We start from the raw sequence: 19,974 nt of genomic DNA, 5'->3' as shown, positions 1-19,974 counted from the left end.
GGGGCAGGGACCCGGGACATAAACGCCCCGTGCAGCTCATCACAGAGACCCCGCACGTGGTGGGCCACGCACCCGGACCTTACCTGAGTTACCACGTAGAAGCCGAAACTATGGATGTTGTAGAAATAGCCCAGCCCGAACAGGGCAGTAAAGGTGCCACTGGCCAGCATTCCGAAAGTTAGGTAATACCTGATGGGCAGGCGCTCCCCTATTATGCCACTGAGGACGAGAAAAAAGACAGACAGTATGAGCAAACAAACACACCCACAGTGTAAACGACCCGCGATTTCTTTCCGGGTGCTTTCATGCTGTTCTCTGAGCTTTCAGAACTCTAAACACCACAATTTCCAAGAAGATTTCATCGTAACTGTTTCCCAGTGGAGCATTTATTAACCAGAAACTGTCCGTTGGCAACATTTTTTAAGACTTTTTATTTCCAGCAAAAGTCACTAACTGTCAAATAATGAACTCGGTATACCATGGCTTACACTTTGATGGCTGCCCATTAAAAAAAAAACCAAAACTTGTCCTGCTAGTTAATCCTGCTTTTATATAAACAATATCCAGTTACAATTTCAACTGTCAACCTGTAGACAAATGTCATAAAAAGGGAACACCTATAACCATGAGCCAGTCTCTTAGCCTCTCAGCTGTCATTAAGTTACTCACCCACATTAACTGGTCCCAAATTTGAGCTCTACTTAAAAGTTTGAGTCCCAGCTGGTGTGGCTCAGTGGATTGGGTGCCAGCCTGTGAACCAAAGGGCCGCCAGTTTGATTCCCAGTCAGGGTACATGCCTGGGTTGCAGGCCAGGCCCCCAGTAGGGGGTGCACGAGAGGTAACCATGCATTGATGTTTTTCCCTCCCTCCCCCTCTCTCTAAAAATAAGTAAATAAAATTTTAAAAAAGCTTTGAAAGAAAAGGCCTGATGGAAGGGACCCCGTCCCACATTACATCAGACCCACACAGGCACTAACAGCCACCCCACACCTGTGGACACGGGCCAGGAACGCCCTGGGCTGTAGACGGTGCCCATCGCTTCCAGCTCTGCCCGCATGCCCCGATGTCACTGAAGGCTGTGACCGGCAGCGGTGCTTGCCTGTGCTGTGGGCACGAGTCGACAGGGGACCTTGCATTTGGCAGAATTTCACACTGACCCTCCCTGGCGAGCTGCATGAAAAATGATCTTTGCCAATAAATGAGCAGCAGTAAAACCACTTTATTTCATCCAGATCCCTTAACCCCAGCGCTCTTGGTGTCTCGGGCCAGGAAACTCTTTGCGGTGGGGGGCTGTCCTGTGTGCTGCGGTGTAGCGGCACCCCGGGTCTCTGCCCACTCGGTGCCAGCAGCACCCCTTCTCTAGCTGTGACACCACAAATGTCCCCAGATATCGCCCTATGTTTCCTGAGGGGCCAAGCCACGCCCAGCTGAGGAGAACATTTAACTACTGCTTTCTAGTAACTGAGAAAAACACACTTGGCCTTTGGGTCTTTTTATACTCGGGGTTACGGGTGTCCAGGCAGACCCGTGTGTAGAGCACAGCATTATCCCTCAGGACGGCACACGGCCGCAGCCAGGCTGCCTCCCAGGCCCAAGAAGCCTGAGGCTTGCACGGCACTTCCCGTCAATCGGGCTCACGGTCTGCTGTGCACCACACGCTTCGGGCTTCCGTACGTGTCACTGCCCCCCTCTGCAGCACTCTGCAAATATGCAAATGCAATAAAGCAAACCATCCACTCCACCAGAGGAAGCTGCCTGGCCGGGCCCAGCCACCGGTAGTGCACGGGGCTGGGGCGGGGCCCAGGTCCTGACCCGCCGCACCCCTTCCGGGGGGCCTCAGGGAGCAGGCTCCACACGGACGGCATCTCCAAGATCCTCCAATCCGTAAAGACCTCAGTTTCTGAACCAAAGCTTCTTTCTAGGGTTAAAGGGCTCCGTCCCTATTATACTATTTCTTCCCCAGCCTGGCTGGACTAACATAATACCAGTGTTTAACCCGCCAACCACAGGTCCCGTTACCCGCTGGACACTTACGCCTTCAGGTCAAGGTCAGTTCAAGAATGGGATCAAGAACCCAGGATAACAATCACGTGTGACAGACACTGGGCACGCACCACGTGCTGGCACTGTGCCGAGCGTTCTGCGTGTGTCAAATCCCCGCCACAGTCCTGCCAGGTAAGAACTACCATCCCCCGTTTTGCACAGCCGCAGAGCACCGCCCTCGGCCACAGGAGCGGGTGGGGTCGGATCACAGCAGAGTGTCTCTCTGCTCGCTCCCCAGCGGCCATGCCGCCCGGCCTGGCGCTCAGGCGAGGGGCTCTGTGTGGGCCGTCCAGGTGGACGCTCCCGGCACACACTCGCACACTGGGGAATCGGTGACTCGGGACTGTGAACAGATGGCGGCCCTGAGACCGCAGCCGAGGACGTGCTCTGCTGAGCATCACCAGGGGCCGCCAGGGCCCTGTGCCGGGTGACCACACCCCGGCAGGGCTCAAGTGCGTCCTGCGCCCGAGGGCCAGGAGAGCCACGCGTGAACAGTCCGCCCTGAGCAGCCCGGGGCCCGGGTCTTCTACATGCGCTGCCCTGTGGTCGTGTCCTCACAGACACAGCAGTGCACGCTGGCTCTCGCTTTCCCTTGTCCCCGAGAAGAGCCTGGACGGTAAGTGGCCTGCGGGTGGGGCTGGCGTCAGGCGTCCCGCGCACCTCGGCGCACCAGAGACGGTTGTGCACTGAGCGGCACGACCGGCAGGGCCTCGCGAGCTCGGGCCGACCTACCTCAGGTACATGCCGACGGCGTAGGCGCACAGGAAGGAGTAGTCCAGGGCCCCGAGCAGCTGCTGGTAGTTGTCCTGGTCTGCGCGGGGGGGAGAGGGGCAGGCAGAGGTGAGCGGCGCTTCGCCCCCACTGACCATCAGGGTGCGTGCTGGAGCGTCTGCTCCCTGGGCGCGGGCGCTGGGCTCAGAGCAGGGACACAGAGGATGCAGCGGTGCGCCTGCCGCTGGCTTCTTGGCAAAGGAAAATGCAGCCGCCACATTCCGAACAAGCGCCAAGCGCACGTTACCGGTGGGAACGGACCCACGAGGCTCACGGTGGGCATTGGCTTGTTCATTTCCTTCGCTCCCCGCCGGGGCCAGCCCCGCACGGGCCCTGTGGTGTCTCCTTCCCACCCACGGTTCCCGCTCTGCGCGCCCTGACTTTCGGCTTTGACACACACCACCTGCGAGCTGTCCTCAGCAGACCTCCGCACTGAGAGGGTCTTGTTCAGGTGGTGGGTCACCTGCACACAGGCCCCAGGACACAGCGGTGGCAGAGGAGTGGGACCCGGGGTGGGACACAGCTGCTCCCTGAGACACGGTCCCGCTCAGGAACACCGGCACCGCTGCCGAACTGGTGAGGCCGGGAGAGTCGGGCCGTGCCAGCAGCCTCTTGGCCCCCCCGGCTGTGCGGAGCCCTGCAGGGACGCCCACGTCAGAAGTGCGAGGACACGGGGACTCACCGAACGGGGCCCAGCCGCAGTCGGTCTCGTTGTCGGGGAGCTGGTGAGTGGGGACGCTGCCGGCCGTTTGGCTCTGGCCGCTGACCCTGACCCCGTCCTTCTTCCCGGGAGCACAGTACTTGTGGAGCTCACCCTAGGACACCCACGGGGGGGAGAGAGGACAGAGAGAGAGAGAGAGAGAGAGCGCAGCAGGTGAGTTCAGCAGGGGTGCAGAGTACCAACAGCGCCCCTCTTTCCAGCCTTGGGGAAGGGGTCACCGCTGGGGCAGGCTGCCTGCAGGGCCCACAGAGCGCGGGTGGGCCAGGCTTCTCGGGCTTCAGCAGCCCCGCCCCTGAGCACACACAGCAAACCCAAGCACGTCCCGGGCCACCGGAGACGACTGCTCAGGGCAGCTGTGCCGCTGAAAGCTGGCTGCCTGTCGTCCTCGGACCGCCCGTCCGCAGCGGGCCAGCGGGTGCATCCCGCTCGGTTTCTACAGCTGAACGCTGCCCGGCACAAGGGAACCAGCGCCTGGTCCCTGCAATGACCAGGACGCCTCTCACGGACAGCGAGCCCGACACAAAAAAGCTCCAATGGTGGACTCCGTTTCCACCTGTGACGCTCAAGAACAGGGGAATGACTTGGTGGGGACCTTGGTGAATCAGGGTTGCCTGCAGTGGGTATGACGGCGGACAGGGCACAAGGAGCTGGCACGGGGCCGGGCCTCAGCCAGGTGACAATTTCCTGGATAAGTGTCAGTATCTGTCCCAACATGGGACATGGGACGTGGCTGCGTGGTGGTCACGTGGCTGTGTCATTATTAACAGGGCACTGCCCTAAAAATCTAGCCAAGGATCCTGCTTTACAAATTCAAAGTAGCTATTTGCCAAACAGCTTTCCTCAGCAGAGCTCATCCTCGTGGGGGCTGGGGGTTCCCCCTGGTGAGTGAGCCCTGTCTCTTGCCCCGGCCCGTGCTCAGCTTATTCACACTCCACCAGGGTGACCGTGCGGGGCTGTGGACATGACTGTGAGCTCGGGTCAGAGACACGGTGGGGGCCCGCAGCCCTTCCCTGCAGAAGGCTGGCATTTTCAGCGTTTCCTCAGCTCACTCGATTTTATTCTTCCTCCTCCTCTTCGCCTTCGGGAGTCAGGTGTTTTTGCCCAGCTGCTGCTGCTTCTCGTGGAGGCCGAGCTGGCCAGACCCAAGCCCTCACGGACGCTGCTCTGGTCAGCCTTCGGTAAGAAAGCTGCAGGCCGGATGGGAGAGGGAACCGGGACCAGGCGGGAGGGGGTTCTGACACGCGCCCTCCATGGGAGCACGGGACGAGGAAGGTGGCGGACGGTGACTTCAAACAGAACTTTAACATTCTCTGCTGTCACGTAATACTCCCAGGGAGGAGCCACCCATGGGAAACAGAAAAAGTTACGCATGCTCCATTTCCGTTTTGTAAATAAGAGAACAGCATTTCTGTTTAGTTTTGTCCTGTGACAAAAGGCAGCCGCGCCTCCTTCCTGGCAGGGACTCAGGCTCCAAGCTGGGAGCCTGGTGCCCCTGGGCTGGGTCCCGACTTCCACTGAGTCACGGGAACTCTCTGCCACCAGCTACGCAGCCATGGTAACCCAGCATAACCCAGTCCTGGGTCTGTGTCCTGCCGACGACTAGAAGGGCGGGGGTGGGGGGGACACATGGGGACATGAGCTGTACAGGAGCTACCTAGGCAACAGACAACTTCCTTATTCCTTCCATGACCAAGAGTCCAAAGCCATTCGAGCCCGTTGACAATCTAGGCAAAGTGATGTAATTTCAAGGAGGGTCAGAAAATCTCATTGCTTCCCCCCAAGTTACAACTGGCTACTATGGAGGACTGTCTGCTGGAATCCTCCGTCTCGTCGAGTTAGGAAGAGCCTGCCTCACAGCCCTGTCCACCCATCACTCGAACACAGACTCAGAGATCCGGGAACGACGAGGACCCTCTGCCACGGCCCGACTCGGATCCACTCCTGATGGTCGTGGGGACCGTTCGGGAACAATTTAAGACTGGATGTTTTCGAGAGAAAATTCACACAAGACAGGAATATACATTTCATTAAGCTTTAGAGGTCTGAAACTGTCAAGTAATATAATTGAAAGTATACTACCTCTGAAAGCATAGAGGAAAAAACGTTTTAAAGATTTTAATTTCAGAAAAAAAGAAAAAAAAGCAAACCAACAAAATACCTTGCTTCTACCTAATTCCTTTTCTCCACTTATCTTCTCCCCCTGCAGCCGCCCCACCCCGCCCCCATCAGCTGCCTCTTAAAGTAACACGTTCATTATCAAGATTACAGGTGGGATAGGAAACGAAGTGTTTTATGATTTCTTACCTTAACTATGCTGATAGGCTTTCGAGATAAGTGGAAACTGGCATAGAGCAAGAATGTCAAGATAAAAATGAAGGCTCTGTACCTGAAACACAAAACAGGGAAGAGAATGATGGCCAGTGATGGGAGCTGCGTGAAGAACACACGGTCACTGTAACTTTAAAATTTTCTCACACCGTGCATTACTCAGTCCTCTATCAACTATTCATCCTATTTAATAATATCACTATAATATTATATTTAAAAAGTGGGACTTCCGTCCAAATTGAAACTATTTAAACATCCATTAAAAGAACTATAATCAAAGAGAAATCTGGGACTCAGAAGATGAACCCGTGCTTACAGAGCAGACAAAAAGAAAGGATTATTTAGTTGGAAGCAAAATTAGCTGCAAGCTTCTTGTAAGCCTGCTATCCTGGGCATTTAAGATCCTATTTTTCCCTTTTTAGTTTCTGTGCAACTTTCCAGAAGCGCATGAGCGAGGCAAGAACGTAAATATCTCACTGACCTCAATGAGAAAAACCCAGCGATGCTCACAAGCTATGAATAAGGCCGCCGATATAAAAATTCTGGCTTAAAGCCCAGCGGCTCTTTTTGGCTTATGAGAAAAGCAGCAAGGGGGAGGTGCTGAAATATATGGGAGTCGAAAGGAAAGAAGATTGTCTAGTAAGAAGACGAAAGTTTATTCCAGTCTAAAAATGTGAACCACGCTATGGAAAAATATTTCCTAAGGCCAAAAAAAAAAAAAAAGTCAGGAGGAAAAAGAGTTTGGCAGGAGGTGAAGATAAGGGGCTTGCACCAGGGGGCAGGTCCTCTGTGTCCTGAGACCCCGCCTCTCACCCTGCGCGCCACCAGGCCCATATCTGGCCTGGCCCGGAAAGGCCAATGACTCTCAAGTTGGGCGATGGCTGGCATTGACAGTTACCCAGGAGCAGAGACGGGCGGGGCTCTGGGGGACAGTGAAACCCCTCCTCCAGTCTCAAGTCCTCGTGCTGATGTGCTCCTCAAGGGCAGCGCTCAGTGAGTAACACGAAGAACCCTGGGGGGCCCGCCTCTTTGGCCAGTGGGGGACAAATAAGTATTTCTAGATTAAAAAAAAATAAAGGCCCTATTTCAGGCGGGAGGGAAAGGATTGATGGGACCATCAGGTACCTGTGCCTTAGGGAAAGGAAAACACCAAACCCGCTGCCAGGCACCAATAAACCCTGGATACATGAGTAAAGAAACGACCCTGCGTGCTCCTCTTCATCAAGGAAGCACGCTCGGATGGCTTTCCTGGGACTCTTTGCTCTCCGAGCCCATGCCAGTGACCAGAGAGGAGAAAAGTCAGTCCATAAAAAAAGTGTGTATTTTATCCCGAGGAGCAGAAACTACGCAGGTGCAGTGGATCCGTTACAAAGTCCAGGCCTTTGTCCTCATGCTTCTGAAAACCATCTGCTGGGGTGGAGAACGGAAGTCTCTCAATTATCTGCTGAAAGCTCCCTGTCGCTCCACCCACTGCTCCTAGGTGCCTTAAGTTGCCAGCGTAGGAAGGGTCTAGACTACTGGAGCTCTGTAAGCCTCAATACCCAGATTCCCAACCCCCAGGTGGATTCGCTGGCCAACTGTTTTCTCACTGAATGTAAATTACCAGGGTGAGAGCAGTCTGTGGGGAGCCCGGAGCTGCCCCCATTTGGGCATAGGGGGCCCTTTCCCAATCTCCACGAGGAGTATTTCGAAAAGTTCTCAGACTGGGTTCCCTTCCCACCTCAGAGTATGGAGGGAGAACCTGGAGCCCCCCAAGGATGCGAGACACCACCAGTCACCGCTACGTGACCCTGCGGGAGAATCCGAACGTCCTCTCACCCAGCTAAGAAGGATTTTGAGAAAGCAGCTTTACTTCATGAACCTTGGCTTCCTGCTCTCTACCAAGACAGAAACAGAGGGTTCTAGTTATAAATACTCTGTTTATCAAGTATATTACCATATTTATAAAGTAGAATTATAACACGCAAATAAAGAGCTCCTCCATGTGTCCAGATGACGTTTGAAAAGCCCTGGGCCCTCATATACCAGCATTCTTAGGTAGTCAAGCTGTATCGGTTATGGGAACCTGGTCACCGTTCCCGGGCCTCCGTCCCGGGCCTCCACCCCCAGCCCCGGGCCTCCACCCCTTCTCTGACCGCTGGTTCTGCAGGACCGCTCACCAGCACTGGGCCGGGGGACCACGGGGTTCCTGGGCTGTGCCACGGGGGGGGGGGGGGATGCCGAGCACAGTGCGTGCCCAGGGACGCTCCATGCGCACGCAGGCCGCAGAGGGGAGCAGCACACGCTTCTGGCCGAACTGAATCTGCAGCTCGGTTCTCAGTGGAAGTGAAATGCCTTGAGCAGGTGGCCTGCAGGTTGCCAGGTTCACAAAGAACCTTTTTACTTCTGCGGGCTCATCCTGGGTTAAGGGACTAGAGTCCTGAGTAACTCTCCTAAGTCCTCTGCCCATTCTGTAATTCTTTCTCCATTTTCTTTCTGCCTTTGTCGTGCACGATGCAAGGATTTCAGATGATGTTTGTGTCCTTTTATCGTGTACTGGGTTGGATACCATCCCCCTAAAGATCTCAGAATGTGGCAGAGGGTTGCAGATGTCATTAGTCAAAGTTGAGGTCATATGTAACTCATGCGTGACCTTGAATCCAATGAGATCTGAATCCAGTGACTGACGTCCTTATAAAAGCCATGTGGAGACACAGGCAGGTGGGGAGGGAGGCCGTGAGACAACAGAGGCACAGCCACACACGGAGCCCCGAGCCCCGAGCACCGCCAGCTACTGCCTGAGGCTGGAGAAGGCAGGAAGCGTTCTTCCCTGGAGCCTTCGGGGGCGGGTGCAGCCCTGCTGACACCTGGGCCTCAGCCTCCTGGCCTCCAGAACAGTGAGAACAAATGTGCTGTTTTAAGCCACCAGAGTGTGGCGCTTCGTTACAGCAGCCCTTGAACCGAATACAATCTGGTACTCTTTGTGTTTGGTGTTGCATTTAGGCTTGTGAATGTGGAGAAAACACAATAAAAAATGAGTGACCTAACGCTTTGCTTCACCAGTGCCTCACTTACTTTTTGAAGTCATGCCTGACCCGAGCATTCTTTGCATCTACCAGTGTTACAGCAGGAGTGCTCGGGTCAACCTCCAGTTTCTAGCAAAGAACGCCTGTTTCGGCAATGACAGTTGCTGTGCACCTTCAAAGCTTCCTTAGACATGTTCCCAGAGGCAAATTAGAAGACTCCACGCAGAGCATGTGTCCTTATTAGAAGGTTACTTATCACAGTCACATGCAAACAAGGAATGAACAGGTGCTTTGGACGAGAGTTACTGAGCAGTGTGACTCGGCGCAGAAATTAGCCCAGAGACACCCTGCCTTCGGAAACAAGGAAAGCGCCCACGGCCGGGGTGCAGTCCTGTTCAGAGCCCCTGAGGGGAGGCACGGGGCTCCGGTGACGGCAGCACTGGTCACGTGGTCGAGGGGCTGCCGGCCAGATGGAAGCTACGGCTTTTCGCTGTAAACAACGAGTAAGGAAGTTGTGGGAACACACTGGGAGACGACGTGAAGAACCGGTTCCTCCTACCTTCCCACATCAGAGCGTGTCCCTCTCTTGGTGACCCTCACCGAAACTGCGCACTGCCGACCGTGACAGGAAGGCCATCGAGGTCGAGGGACACTCCTGCTCTCCTGAGGAGCTGGCATTTGCTGTGCGGAAGAGCCTCACTTCCTCCTGCTTGCGCATTTACTGAATCGCAGCTGCGTGGGCTCACTGACTCGGAAGGTGCTCAGGGGGCTAAAATCCGTCACTAGTGCTGTTTCGTTTAGACCTCAAATCACCCCAGATGTGGCAGGGACAGCCCCTTCGTTTTTAAGCACCTCCTTATTTTCTGGCACAAGATATTCCCGGATCCTCTCAGCCCCCCTGCCCCAGGGCAGACCTCATCCCCAAAGACGCCAGCTCCTTCTGTGGGGACGGCAAACGGAGACCGAGATCGGGCACCAGGGGTGCTCACTGCTGCGGGCGCTGCGCTCCCCAGGGTCTCTCGGTGGGCAGGGATCTAGTATTTTACACACACACACACACACACCCACCTACTACACACATGCCACACACACACACACAGCCATGTATACCCACTCCCCCCCGCTCTCTCACCAGTTCTTCTGGGCATCTGTAATTCCAGCCCAACACAACATGATTCATTCAGTCCCTCCCCTCCCCATAGTTTTAATTCCTTCGCCATCAGCGAGAAGCTGTCTCCCTTCCGCGGTATTCCTGTCAAAAATGCATAATCTGACCCTAAGCATGAGGAAATACTAGACACGCCCCAAACCAAGGACAGTCTATAAAACAATGGCTTGTACCGTCAAAAATGTCAAGGTCGTAAAAGACGACGAAAGGCCAAGGAACAGTTTCAGGTGGAAGGAGGGTAAGCCCAAGGGGCAGTGTGACCCTGGACGGGACCCTGGGCCGGGAAGAAAGCCATAGAAGACGTGAGGGGACACCCGATAGAACTCTGAATGGGACTGCAGATTAGGTGGTAGCATTGTATCAGTGTTCAATTTCCTTTCGGTCCTTGTGTGTAGTTAGGTGAGAATTCCTGTTTACAGGAAATGTGCACTGAGGTATTTAGACTAAAAGGACATGACGTCTCTAACTCACTCTCAGACGTCCGTTTAAAAACGTGTGCATGCAGACATGCACGCGGAGAAGAAAACGAGGTGCGATGTTAAGGACTTGTCTGCCGGCTGGGCCCAGGCCCCACAGCGGGACAAGATGCACGCTGACAGTCCCTCTGCCCTCGGTTCTCCCCACTCAAGACTCAAAGCCCCACGAGAGAGCCCTGCAGCCCCTCCTGTCTCCCACCCTGCCTCCTGCTGGACCTGTGTTGTTCCAGGAGGCTCCTGGGAGAGGAGCCTAGAGGGCCTCCACCGGCTGCCGCAGTGAGGCCCGCCTGCCTATCCCAGCTGCGCTCAGAGCAGGGAGTCAGTTCCCAACGGGAACTCGAGATGCTGCCGGAGACGGGCAGGTGTGCTGCGTAGACACACAAAAAATGTCCTTCGGAGGAACGTTAAAGCCAGTCTCTTTAGGATTGCTAAATCTCAGCTAAAAATAAGTTTTAAAGGTCACAGAGCAAGTGGAGGCAGAGAGGGAACGGAATTGAAACAAACTCCGCGTCTTTCCTACGCCGAGTGTGGTCGGCAGGCTGGCGGCACCAGCACCTGGGAAACGCAGGCTCCCGGCCGCCCGAGACCTCCCGAGTCAGAACGTGCACTCGAACAAGTGTTTGGGGTGAGTCGCACGCTCGCTCCAGTTCGGGATGCACTGCTGTGTCTCTGTAGCTCTCAACCTCACAAAATACGAGTCTGGGACACACGGGAATTTTACAGCAGTTCTTTGTAACATTCTCATAATTCTGTGAGTTTGAAAACTGTATTAAAATAAAGCTGTAAAACAAAGAAGCTAGATGAACGCTCTCAAAATAAAAGGGGAGTGTTTAAACACCTGTGGCTAGATTCGCAGCAGACGCGAAATGAGTCAACAAGGGAGCGGCCCTGGAAAGAATGAGGTGGCCGAAGTCGCACCTGAGACCCAGCGGGTGCTCCGCCACCTAGAGGGGCCGGAGAAGATAGGTGCCCAGGGTGTGCAGGCCACAAGGGGGTGGTGGTGACGGAGATGAAGGGGTTCCAGGATACGCCGCTGTGGTGTGAAAATTATTTTGAGCAAGCAGCACTTGAGCTCCTGAAACCTCTTCTCTGCCTGAAAGCAGAGCCTCCCTTAAGAAGTCAGCTGTCCGGAGTCCCTCCCTGGGAGCACCGGGGAGGCTGCCGCACTCCTGAAGACGAGAAGGGTCCACACCGCGCCCGAACAGACACGGTCACGGCAGAGACACAGCGCCCGTGTGCCGTCCTCAGGCCCCTTTACCTTCCCAGAGCTGTTTTCCCACCAGTGCCTTTCTCCTCCTCTTCTTCCCCCATCAAGAATTTGGCATACAAGCTCCAAACTCTAATAGCCGCTGTGAGCCACGTTTTTCTGTCAACTCCTGCACAAATGGGATTCGATTCTCCTCTCCTGCGAATCTTTTTGTCAGTGTAATTTGCATGCCCCCAGTGACTGAGCCTAAGAGGGCAGAGGGGAACTTTTTCCTTCCCGACCGAGATCAGCAGGGAAGGCACCACTGAGGGTGCGCGCCAGGGGCCAGAGAGCCCGGCTGCAGACCGACTCCGCCCTTGCCCACGGCTTCCTCCAGGAGCACGGGGCTCACGACCACCCGCCACCTGCCTCAGAGAAGGGCTCCCACAGAGCACGCACGCACGCACGCACGCACTCGGAGGTGCTCTCGGAGCAGAGAGCTGTGCTCTGGGCGGCATTTAACTTGCTTAGACGTTCCCTTCTCCCTGCAGCTCTGTCCCAGCCAGGCCACGCACCGAGCTCAATCAGAGTTCACGTACTGATTTCACCCTTGGGCATGTTCAAGTCCTGCAGTGGCCGGTGGTCATTTTTCCGGTGGGGGCCATGATTCTTACAGAAACTACTGGAGACCTCGAAGGGGTCTAAATGCTACCTGTCACCTCCAGAGCCACAGACAGAGAACAACTCGGCCATGCTCCTCACAGCTTCCACCGCTGAGAAGTGACTCCGCGGTTACGGGGAGGCCAGCATCCGCGTGAGTCTTATCATGAACCCGGGGGGGCGGGGGACAGCCAGCGGCACAGTGGCCCTCACCCACTCCCGGCCCAGGACTCACCACTGATCCCGGGAGAATGAGACGATGAAGCGAATGCCGGCAGGGAGTCGAGCCATTTACGCACGGACCACGGAGCTCTGGTCACGCGATCAGATGCTTCATAAAGAGGGTGGCAATCCTGGCTCCGAGCTTCCCGCTCGCCCCTGCGCTCACGCAGGCTGGAACGTGAGTAGAGGTGTCCTGTTGGGTCTCACGTCCCCTCCTCCTTCCTGCGGAGGCTTAGCTCTCTACAACGAGAAAGAGGAGTTGAAAAGTCAGGCATTCTGGCAATGGTACCTTGGAATCCCTGGCGGAATACATTCCTTATTCAGTTGTTACCCAGCCCAGGCCAAAGCTGACCTTCCAGGACAATGGGCATGCCCACCACCAGGGCCACTAGGTGGCAGGCAGCGTCTGTCCTGGAGCGGGGGTGGGGGGTGCTTGTTCAGAGATCACTGAAAGGAATTTCATGTGACCTTCCGATGATAGGAAAGGAGCCACTGAGTTCATCTCCACCTGGAAGGCACCTAGAGATCAACCCACTCACCCTTAACCACACACCCTGCGGAATATTAACATTCATGAGAGACCAGTCTGTGCCCGGCGGTCACACCGCGTGCCCCATTAGCAGAGCATGCCCGGGAACTGGACGTGCTCGGTCCCACCCACTCCGGAGCAGCCCATGGCTGAGCCGCGGTCACAGAAAGGAACGTGGGCCTGGGCGAGATGGCAGGCCAGCAAACCCACCACTCAACTGTGGCCTTGCAACCAGATCGAAATGCATCTAACGCTGTGGGAGTGGACTTCACCTCGTGTCTGCCTCCTCACTGCTCATCCCCTGCGGCCCCTCAGAGGCCATGGGAAATGACCCCATTCTGGAGTCAGAGCTGAAGGCAGAGCAAGACAAGGAGTGGGCAGGGGGACCCGAGCACCGAAAAGGGGGCCGGCACACCTCCTGTCCCACAGCCAACCTTGTGACTTGTCTTGTTTTCCAGTTTTTCTTCTGCACTTGGCAGCAAGGAATCCTTGACCAATGCGTTAAATAACACGATTTCCGGTATACACAGAGCACGGATTGTTCTGACTCATACTCACTGAAAATGCATAGGTCACGTAATTTTTTTAAAAGAAAGTTACTTTTGAGTAAACATTAATCTTGATTTAAAGAAGCTGATCTGAGCGGCCTTCTTGGCGCAGCAGCGCGTCAGTATTGTAATCTCAAGGAAGCTGATACTTATTTAACGTCTCCCAACAACTTCCTTAGGGGAACAGACAAGTAATAACCGACCGTTCGGACTTGGAGGACTGACATGGATGGGTAAACACCTGTCTTCCCAAACAGAACCTCTCCCCACGCTCATTCTGGCCCTCCCCCCAGAGCGAGCGCTCAAAAAATGCTCTCTCTTCAATGATTTTCCTTTATACCAAAACAAAAAACTTCAAGATCCTTGCCAAGCTCTCACCCCAGAACCCCCCACCCCAGCGCCTCCCCTCGGGCAGGAGGCAGTGGACGGGGCCCCTCAGCCCACCAGGGCCTTGACGGTGACATGGCCTCAGCTATTAATCCACCTGCAGCGTCACCAGCCCCTGCAGCTGACTTTGGCTCTCTCTCCTGCTAAAAAGCAGGGATGGCGGCGCTTACAGCTTAGGGTTGTTGGAAAGAGGAAGTGATGCAGTCCACAGAGAGCCCTCGCACCAGCCTGGCATGCGGCAGGTGCTCAGCAGACGTGTACCCAGGAGAGGATGAGGCTGCCCGCGGCCTGGTGCACAACCCAGAGCAGAGCGCGTGCTCAAGAGATGTGTCGAATAAACCTCCACAACTCTTCAAATCTCTAAAATAGACTTAAAATCTGTTTTACTAAAATGCTCAAAACGAGTGGGCTTCTGTTGGGGTGGAAACAGACTTCGGGAAACGGTTCTGGGATGTGGCCGCGGAGGAAAGGGTCTGGTTTAGATTGTACAGCGCCTGGACGCGGACAGCCAGAGTCCGGTGTCTTCCTGAGTCCGCACGCCGCTTCCGGAGTCGCAGCGTATCTCTACTGCCATCGACTGATCAACAAATCAATCAACCTCAACTCAATGCTGGTAAAACCTGTAGCACCAACAACAATCCAGGAGGCACCGGAGAAGCAACGGGAAGAAAATCTCCTTTGCCTTTGAGATAGTCAGGCTGGTCCTGCCCTTGCATGACCCGCCCCGCCCCCCCCCCCCCCCCCCCCAGGCAATGGGTGAGAGTTAGTGCTATGACCTCTCACAGTAAGTGCATCTAGGACATGTGAGGGCGGTGGGTTTGCACGTGGGGTGGTGAGAGCTCAGCGTCACGAGGCCCATTCCTCCAAAGCCTGGGCATAGAACAGCGCTCCAGCATTCACTGGCGTCCCTCCATCCGAGGTCTCCTCGTGGGAGCCACGGCCACTCTGAGCGAGAGGCAGCCCTCACTTCAGAGCAGAGCGATGAGGCTGGTGGCTGGACGCAGTGGGGCCAAATCAGGTCAGGCCAGCTTCCCCGGTCCCCTCCTCCCTCCCACCTCCCTTCCCCCGGCCCTGCCCCCTCAGAGATAGGGGGCTGAACTGGATCCAAATCACTTGGCTTGAATCCTCTGGTCGGCAGCAGCCCAAGTATGTACGAAGACCTTTTTTTTAATGGCTCTTACTAGCCGACGTTGGCCCTCACCACCCAAACAGGAGGCATGTCGGAAGATCCCGTTTCCTTCTACTGTGGAAGACAGCAACTTGGGAAACATCCCATCAGAGTGTCCTCATGGAAGTCTGTATAACGCTTGCTTCTATACTCTTCTGCCTAAAGGCCCAACCTAGTCAGCCGTTAGGAATGACTGGAGAAAAATATGCATTCCGGAGCCCTGCCCTCAGACACACCCCTGGGTGGTCCGCAATGCCTAGACCAGTTAGTTCCCTGTGCTCTTCGGAGGTGAAAATAATGAGACTCAGCCTTGAGTAATGGCTACCTTGGCTGAGGAGCTCGATTGGTTAGAGCATCATCCCCATTCGCCAAGGTTGCGGGTTTGATCCCCGGTCAGGGCACGTATAAGAAGCAACCACTGGCCCTGGCTGGCGTAGCTCAGTGGATTGAGCGCGGGCTGCAAACCAAAGTGTCGCAGGTTCGATTCCCAGTCAGGGTACACGCCTGGGTTGCAGGTCATAACCCCCAGCAACCGCACATTGATGTTTCTCTCTCTCTCTCTCTCTATCTCCCTCCCTTCCCTCTCTAAAAATAAATAAATAAAATATTTTTAAAAAGTAATATAATTAAAAAAAAGAAGCAACCACTGAATGCAAAAATAAGTGGAATAATAAACTGATGTTTTCTCTCTCCCCGCCTCCCCAATCAGTAAAAGTTAAAAGAAAAAATTAAGACACAGCCAGAGTGATATCAAAGGGTCTTTCCAGAATAAACATAGCAGCCTCAGGAGTATTTTAAGTAATCTACTTAAACAAAAAATTCTCTAAAGTGGGTCTTATTTTCAGGCAAAGGTGGGTGGGAAAGGCGTATCCCCCCGAAACATCCTCTGAGAAGCAACTCCCTTCCCAGGAAAAAATGAAACAAAACAAAACAAAACAAAACAAAACACTTTCCACGGTTCCCGCTTTAACACGCTATTCAACGTGAAAGAGGCACGACGAGGGTCACCCGGTGCCTGAAGGACGAAAGCCACTCCTCTCCCCTAGGACCGACGGACACCGAAGTTGACCTGCACCCGTCGACCTGCCAGCTCGGCCCCCGCCGGAGTTGGGGGGAGACGGCAGCGGGCTGGAGCGGCAGGACTCCGAGCTCGCTGCCCACTCAAACCCCCTCACACAGTGTAAGTTCCAGGGCAGACAGCGCTTTCCAGATAGTGACCTCTGGCAGACTAAAGGAAAGACAGGCTTAAGATTCCACCTTTAGAAATTCAAACCTGGGGGTGGGGTGACAGGCTCTCCAGTGTCCTCCGCTCGTTCAAATGCAAATCATGACGGTTCCGGAGAGCTCCAGTCACCAGCTCGACGGGAGAAAGAGGAAAAAGGTGCCCAACGGCGGTGGTCGATGGCTGGGGGACTTTCTGGCGCCTTAAGTCCTACAAATACTGAAGGTCGCAGTCACTCCTGTTGGCAAGGAAGCTCACGGGCTCCGCAACCAGCTGCCCAGCAGACAAACAACCCAAAGGCCCAGGGTGCTGACGCGCCCGAGCCTCCCGGGCGGCTTTCCACGCCGGCTCCTCCCCGTTGGCTGGTCCCCAGAGCAGGTGGACCCGGCGGGCACGCCCACATCCCCACAGCGCGGCGGACAATGAGCGGGTCTCCTCCGGCCCCATCCCTAGACAACCAGCTGTCATCAAGGCCTGCGCGGCCAGGGAGGAGACCGGGCAGGACAGCTCATATCATTCCTGCCCAGGCTCCAGCTGGCGGCTGGCGGCTGCCGGCCCAGCGCCGGCTCCCCAGCCTCCACTTGCGGGAATGCCTGCGTCGCCGAGTACCGGGCGCCGGAAGGGGCTCCCGGCCGCTCCTCTAGACCCCTTATTCCAAAGGCTTCCCTCCCTATGGCCGGGGGAGCTCGAGATTGCTCAGCTCAAGCCAAAGCCAGGCACAAAGACAGGCTGAGGGGAAGCACGGCTCAGGGATCCGGTCCCCATGCGCATCCCCCGCCGTCCCCTTGGTGGCAGGTGCGGCATGGCCGCGGCACCCTAGTCCCGCGGCCCTGCAGGTGCCGGCGGTGAGAAAGGGTCCCCGCCGATCGCCGTCCCTGCGTCTCACCTGCGCTGCCCAGGCCGGCTCACCGCAGCCCTGCCGGGCCTCCATGGGCGTTTCCTGCTCGCGACTTCCTGGGGCGGCGCGTGCGGAAGCCCCGCGGCCCTTTCACTTTCCTGCGACCGCGGGGCGCCAGGCTGGGCGGCGGGTGCCGGCTGAGCCCCTCCCCTTCCCGATAATCTCCTCCCTGAACCGCCCCTCCCACCCCCCCATCGGAGCCAGCCCACGGTCCCAACCAGCCCTGGGGGCGCCCCCACGTGGGCTGGCTGTTACCATCCACTACCCCCCACCCCCAGCCCTCAACCGGCCATCGCCGGCCGGCCCAAGATTCCTCGCGCAGTCCTGTGTCTTTGCACCTGCTCTCCAGCCAGCACAGGGACAGTTACTGGCATGTTCTCCACTGGCCAACCACGAGCTCCCCAAGGGCCCGATGTCTTCCAGGTAGGTCTCACCCAACAGCAGCAAAGCAAGGCATTCCCCAGCAAGGACCAGCGCTGAAGAGGGCCTGCCTGACCTCCTGGCCTTGATTCCTACTGCCCCTTCTCAGGGGTCAGAATCATGACGGTAGCGTTCCATTGCGTGACAATGGGCCCTGCGGAGAGGCTACCTTGAACCATATCTTTTGTCACAGGCAGCTCACACGGCTGTGCTGGAGAACACCAGCCTGGCCCCAGTCCCTTGAACCTGACCTCCCCTGCTCCCCGCTCCCCTGCTGGTGCCTTCACATCCCAGAACCATCCTTCTCCGAGTCCCACTCTTCTTGCCAAAAATTGACCTTGGGCAGCCACAAGAAGGGCCAACTGCAGCCAGGCAGTGGAGTGCCTGCAGAGCACACTCGGTGCACACCGCGTCCAACCCCGGGGGCCCAGCCCCGGACGAGCGAGGGGAGGCAGAATCACACTGCAAATGAGGTTCCTGACCGAAGGCTGCCCCTGGTTAAAACTATTCTTGAGGCCACGACCAACCCGAGGCCAGGCTGCAAATGCCCCGAAAGGTCTGTATGGACAGTGCCCTGCGCTTCTGGCAGGCTCACTGCCTTGCCCCGCCCAGAGGCCCCTCGGGCAGGCCTGGGGCAGACCTCCTCCTCCTCCCCTCCAGGCCTAAAACCCTCCCACTCCCTGCTGACCCCGTTTCTAGAATACTCTAACACTGTTTTCTGTACGCTGAGTTGGGTCACGTCAAAGGCACCCCTTCTTTTCGCTGCTGAGGAGTGTTCACGCAGAAGGGACACCTGCTGGCCTCACTGTGGCCCCGGGGCCTTACTAAGGCACAGCCACAGGAAGCCTCCTGGCCGACCCCTCCCCACCCCCATCCTGCAAGAGCGCTGGCCCAGGGTCTCTGGGCTTCTCTCCCCACTTTGCGAGGTCTCTTTTTGCAGACCTCCTCTTGCTCAGTCAACTCCTTCTCCTTCCCCTCATGCCCATTCCCTTGCTGGCGACCTCCAAGCCAGCCGATACCTCCAAGCCAGCCGAGTCTGGCTCCCAGCGCCCCCTGGCTGAGTCTCGGACTCACGCTGCTGTCTGCACACAGCTCGTCCTCTCTCCCGGAACTTGGGCATCAGCCTCCGCGCTTCAAGCTCCCGCTCAGGCAACCCACTTTTCCCGCTCCTCCAACTGCCCCCCTAAGGCAGGGCAGATCCTGTCCTTCCTGATGGACACCCTTCAAGATCCCCATCGCCGGCAGCAACGAGACCAAATTCTCGAGCAGCTGGGAAACAACGCCTTGCCCAGGGAGTGCGGACTCGGAGGCCCAGGCCAGCATTTCCGTCCTCTCCAGCAACCTTCGCTGGGCTTCCGGGGCATGGGAGACACCTCTGCATCCTGACTTGTCACGTGAGTCGGGACTAGCTGTTTCTAACCCTGTCTCAGGGGTTGGAGGGGCTCTCGGGATGTGTCCTGACTCAGAGGGCTCGGACCCACACTTTCGAACCCCACGAATGACCACGGCACGGCACAGCACAGGGCGTCCCGGTGTGGTTCCACCTTCTCATGTAGATAGCGGTGACAGGTGTGGGGCGCGCTGGGGAAACCAGAGGGCACCCTGTGCGGTCCAGGTCACCTTCACTCGCTGAAAATATTGGCTTTTTAACTTTATCAAGATTAAGGCATTGATCCTTTATCAAATATTAATCTCTTATGTGATTATAAGAAACACTGAAACATGTATTAGAGGACAGAGGAAACTTGTGTAAACTTCCACATGAAACAGTTCACATTCTGGAATGCAAACTTGTAACTGCTCCGATGAGAATCCAGGTTGTGTGTATGAAACCGCCACACACAGCCCAGGACGCAGCTGGGACGTCACCATGGAGACACCTTCTCCATGCAAGGAGAGAGCTTGAAACCCTTCTTCACAATCACACACATTCCATGACAGTTGAAGTATTTAAAGAATCTAACAACTCTTCCTTTTCTTTCATTGACACGTAACACTAAAATTTCTAGTGAGCACCGAATGAATTTCTGATTCGGTTGGACTCCTCCTCTCCAGTATTTCAGAAGCATGACAGAGCATGCCAGGCTGGCGGCGGCGTGCCCTCGGGCGGCTGCTGACACCGCCGGGGCCCGGGCTGCAGAGACGCGAGCCCAGGTGCCCAGACTCCGGGCTGCCTGGAGCGCACTGCCAGGGGTGGGACCCTGCTCCCGCCCGGAACGTCC

General features: G+C 56.1%; 1 protein-coding gene across 5 annotated transcripts in view; it reads right to left on the bottom strand.

Moving 5' to 3' along the window:
- The window catches only part of SLC37A1 (solute carrier family 37 member 1), a 45,101-nt gene extending 27,642 nt beyond the window's left edge, over positions 1–17,459 (bottom strand). Inside the window, exons 1-7 of one of the 5 annotated variants that reach the window (XM_036017467.1) lie at positions 17,321–17,452; positions 16,486–16,644; positions 12,594–12,820; positions 5,840–5,921; positions 3,497–3,629; positions 2,776–2,854; positions 84–219 (exon numbers count right to left, since the gene is read on the bottom strand). In XM_036017467.1, coding sequence (XP_035873360.1) covers positions 84–219; positions 2,776–2,854; positions 3,497–3,629; positions 5,840–5,921; positions 12,594–12,649 — 486 coding nt within the window. In that variant the 5' untranslated portion in view covers positions 12,650–12,820; positions 16,486–16,644; positions 17,321–17,452. Of the gene's footprint in view, positions 1–83; positions 220–2,775; positions 2,855–3,496; positions 3,630–5,839; positions 5,922–12,593; positions 12,821–16,485; positions 17,267–17,320 lie in introns of those variants that run through there. The other 4 variants (XM_036017468.1, XM_028504570.2, XM_036017469.1 and 1 more) reach the window with 4 other exon arrangements.
- Between the last annotated feature and the right edge of the window lie 2,515 nt (positions 17,460–19,974).

The sequence above is a fragment of the Phyllostomus discolor genome, chromosome 2 (genome assembly GCF_004126475.2).
Source record: "Phyllostomus discolor isolate MPI-MPIP mPhyDis1 chromosome 2, mPhyDis1.pri.v3, whole genome shotgun sequence".
NCBI classification, from domain to species: Eukaryota; Metazoa; Chordata; class Mammalia; order Chiroptera; family Phyllostomidae; genus Phyllostomus; species Phyllostomus discolor.
The sequence above is the reverse complement of the archived record's forward strand: the minus strand, read 5'-3'. Positions and strand labels throughout refer to the sequence as shown.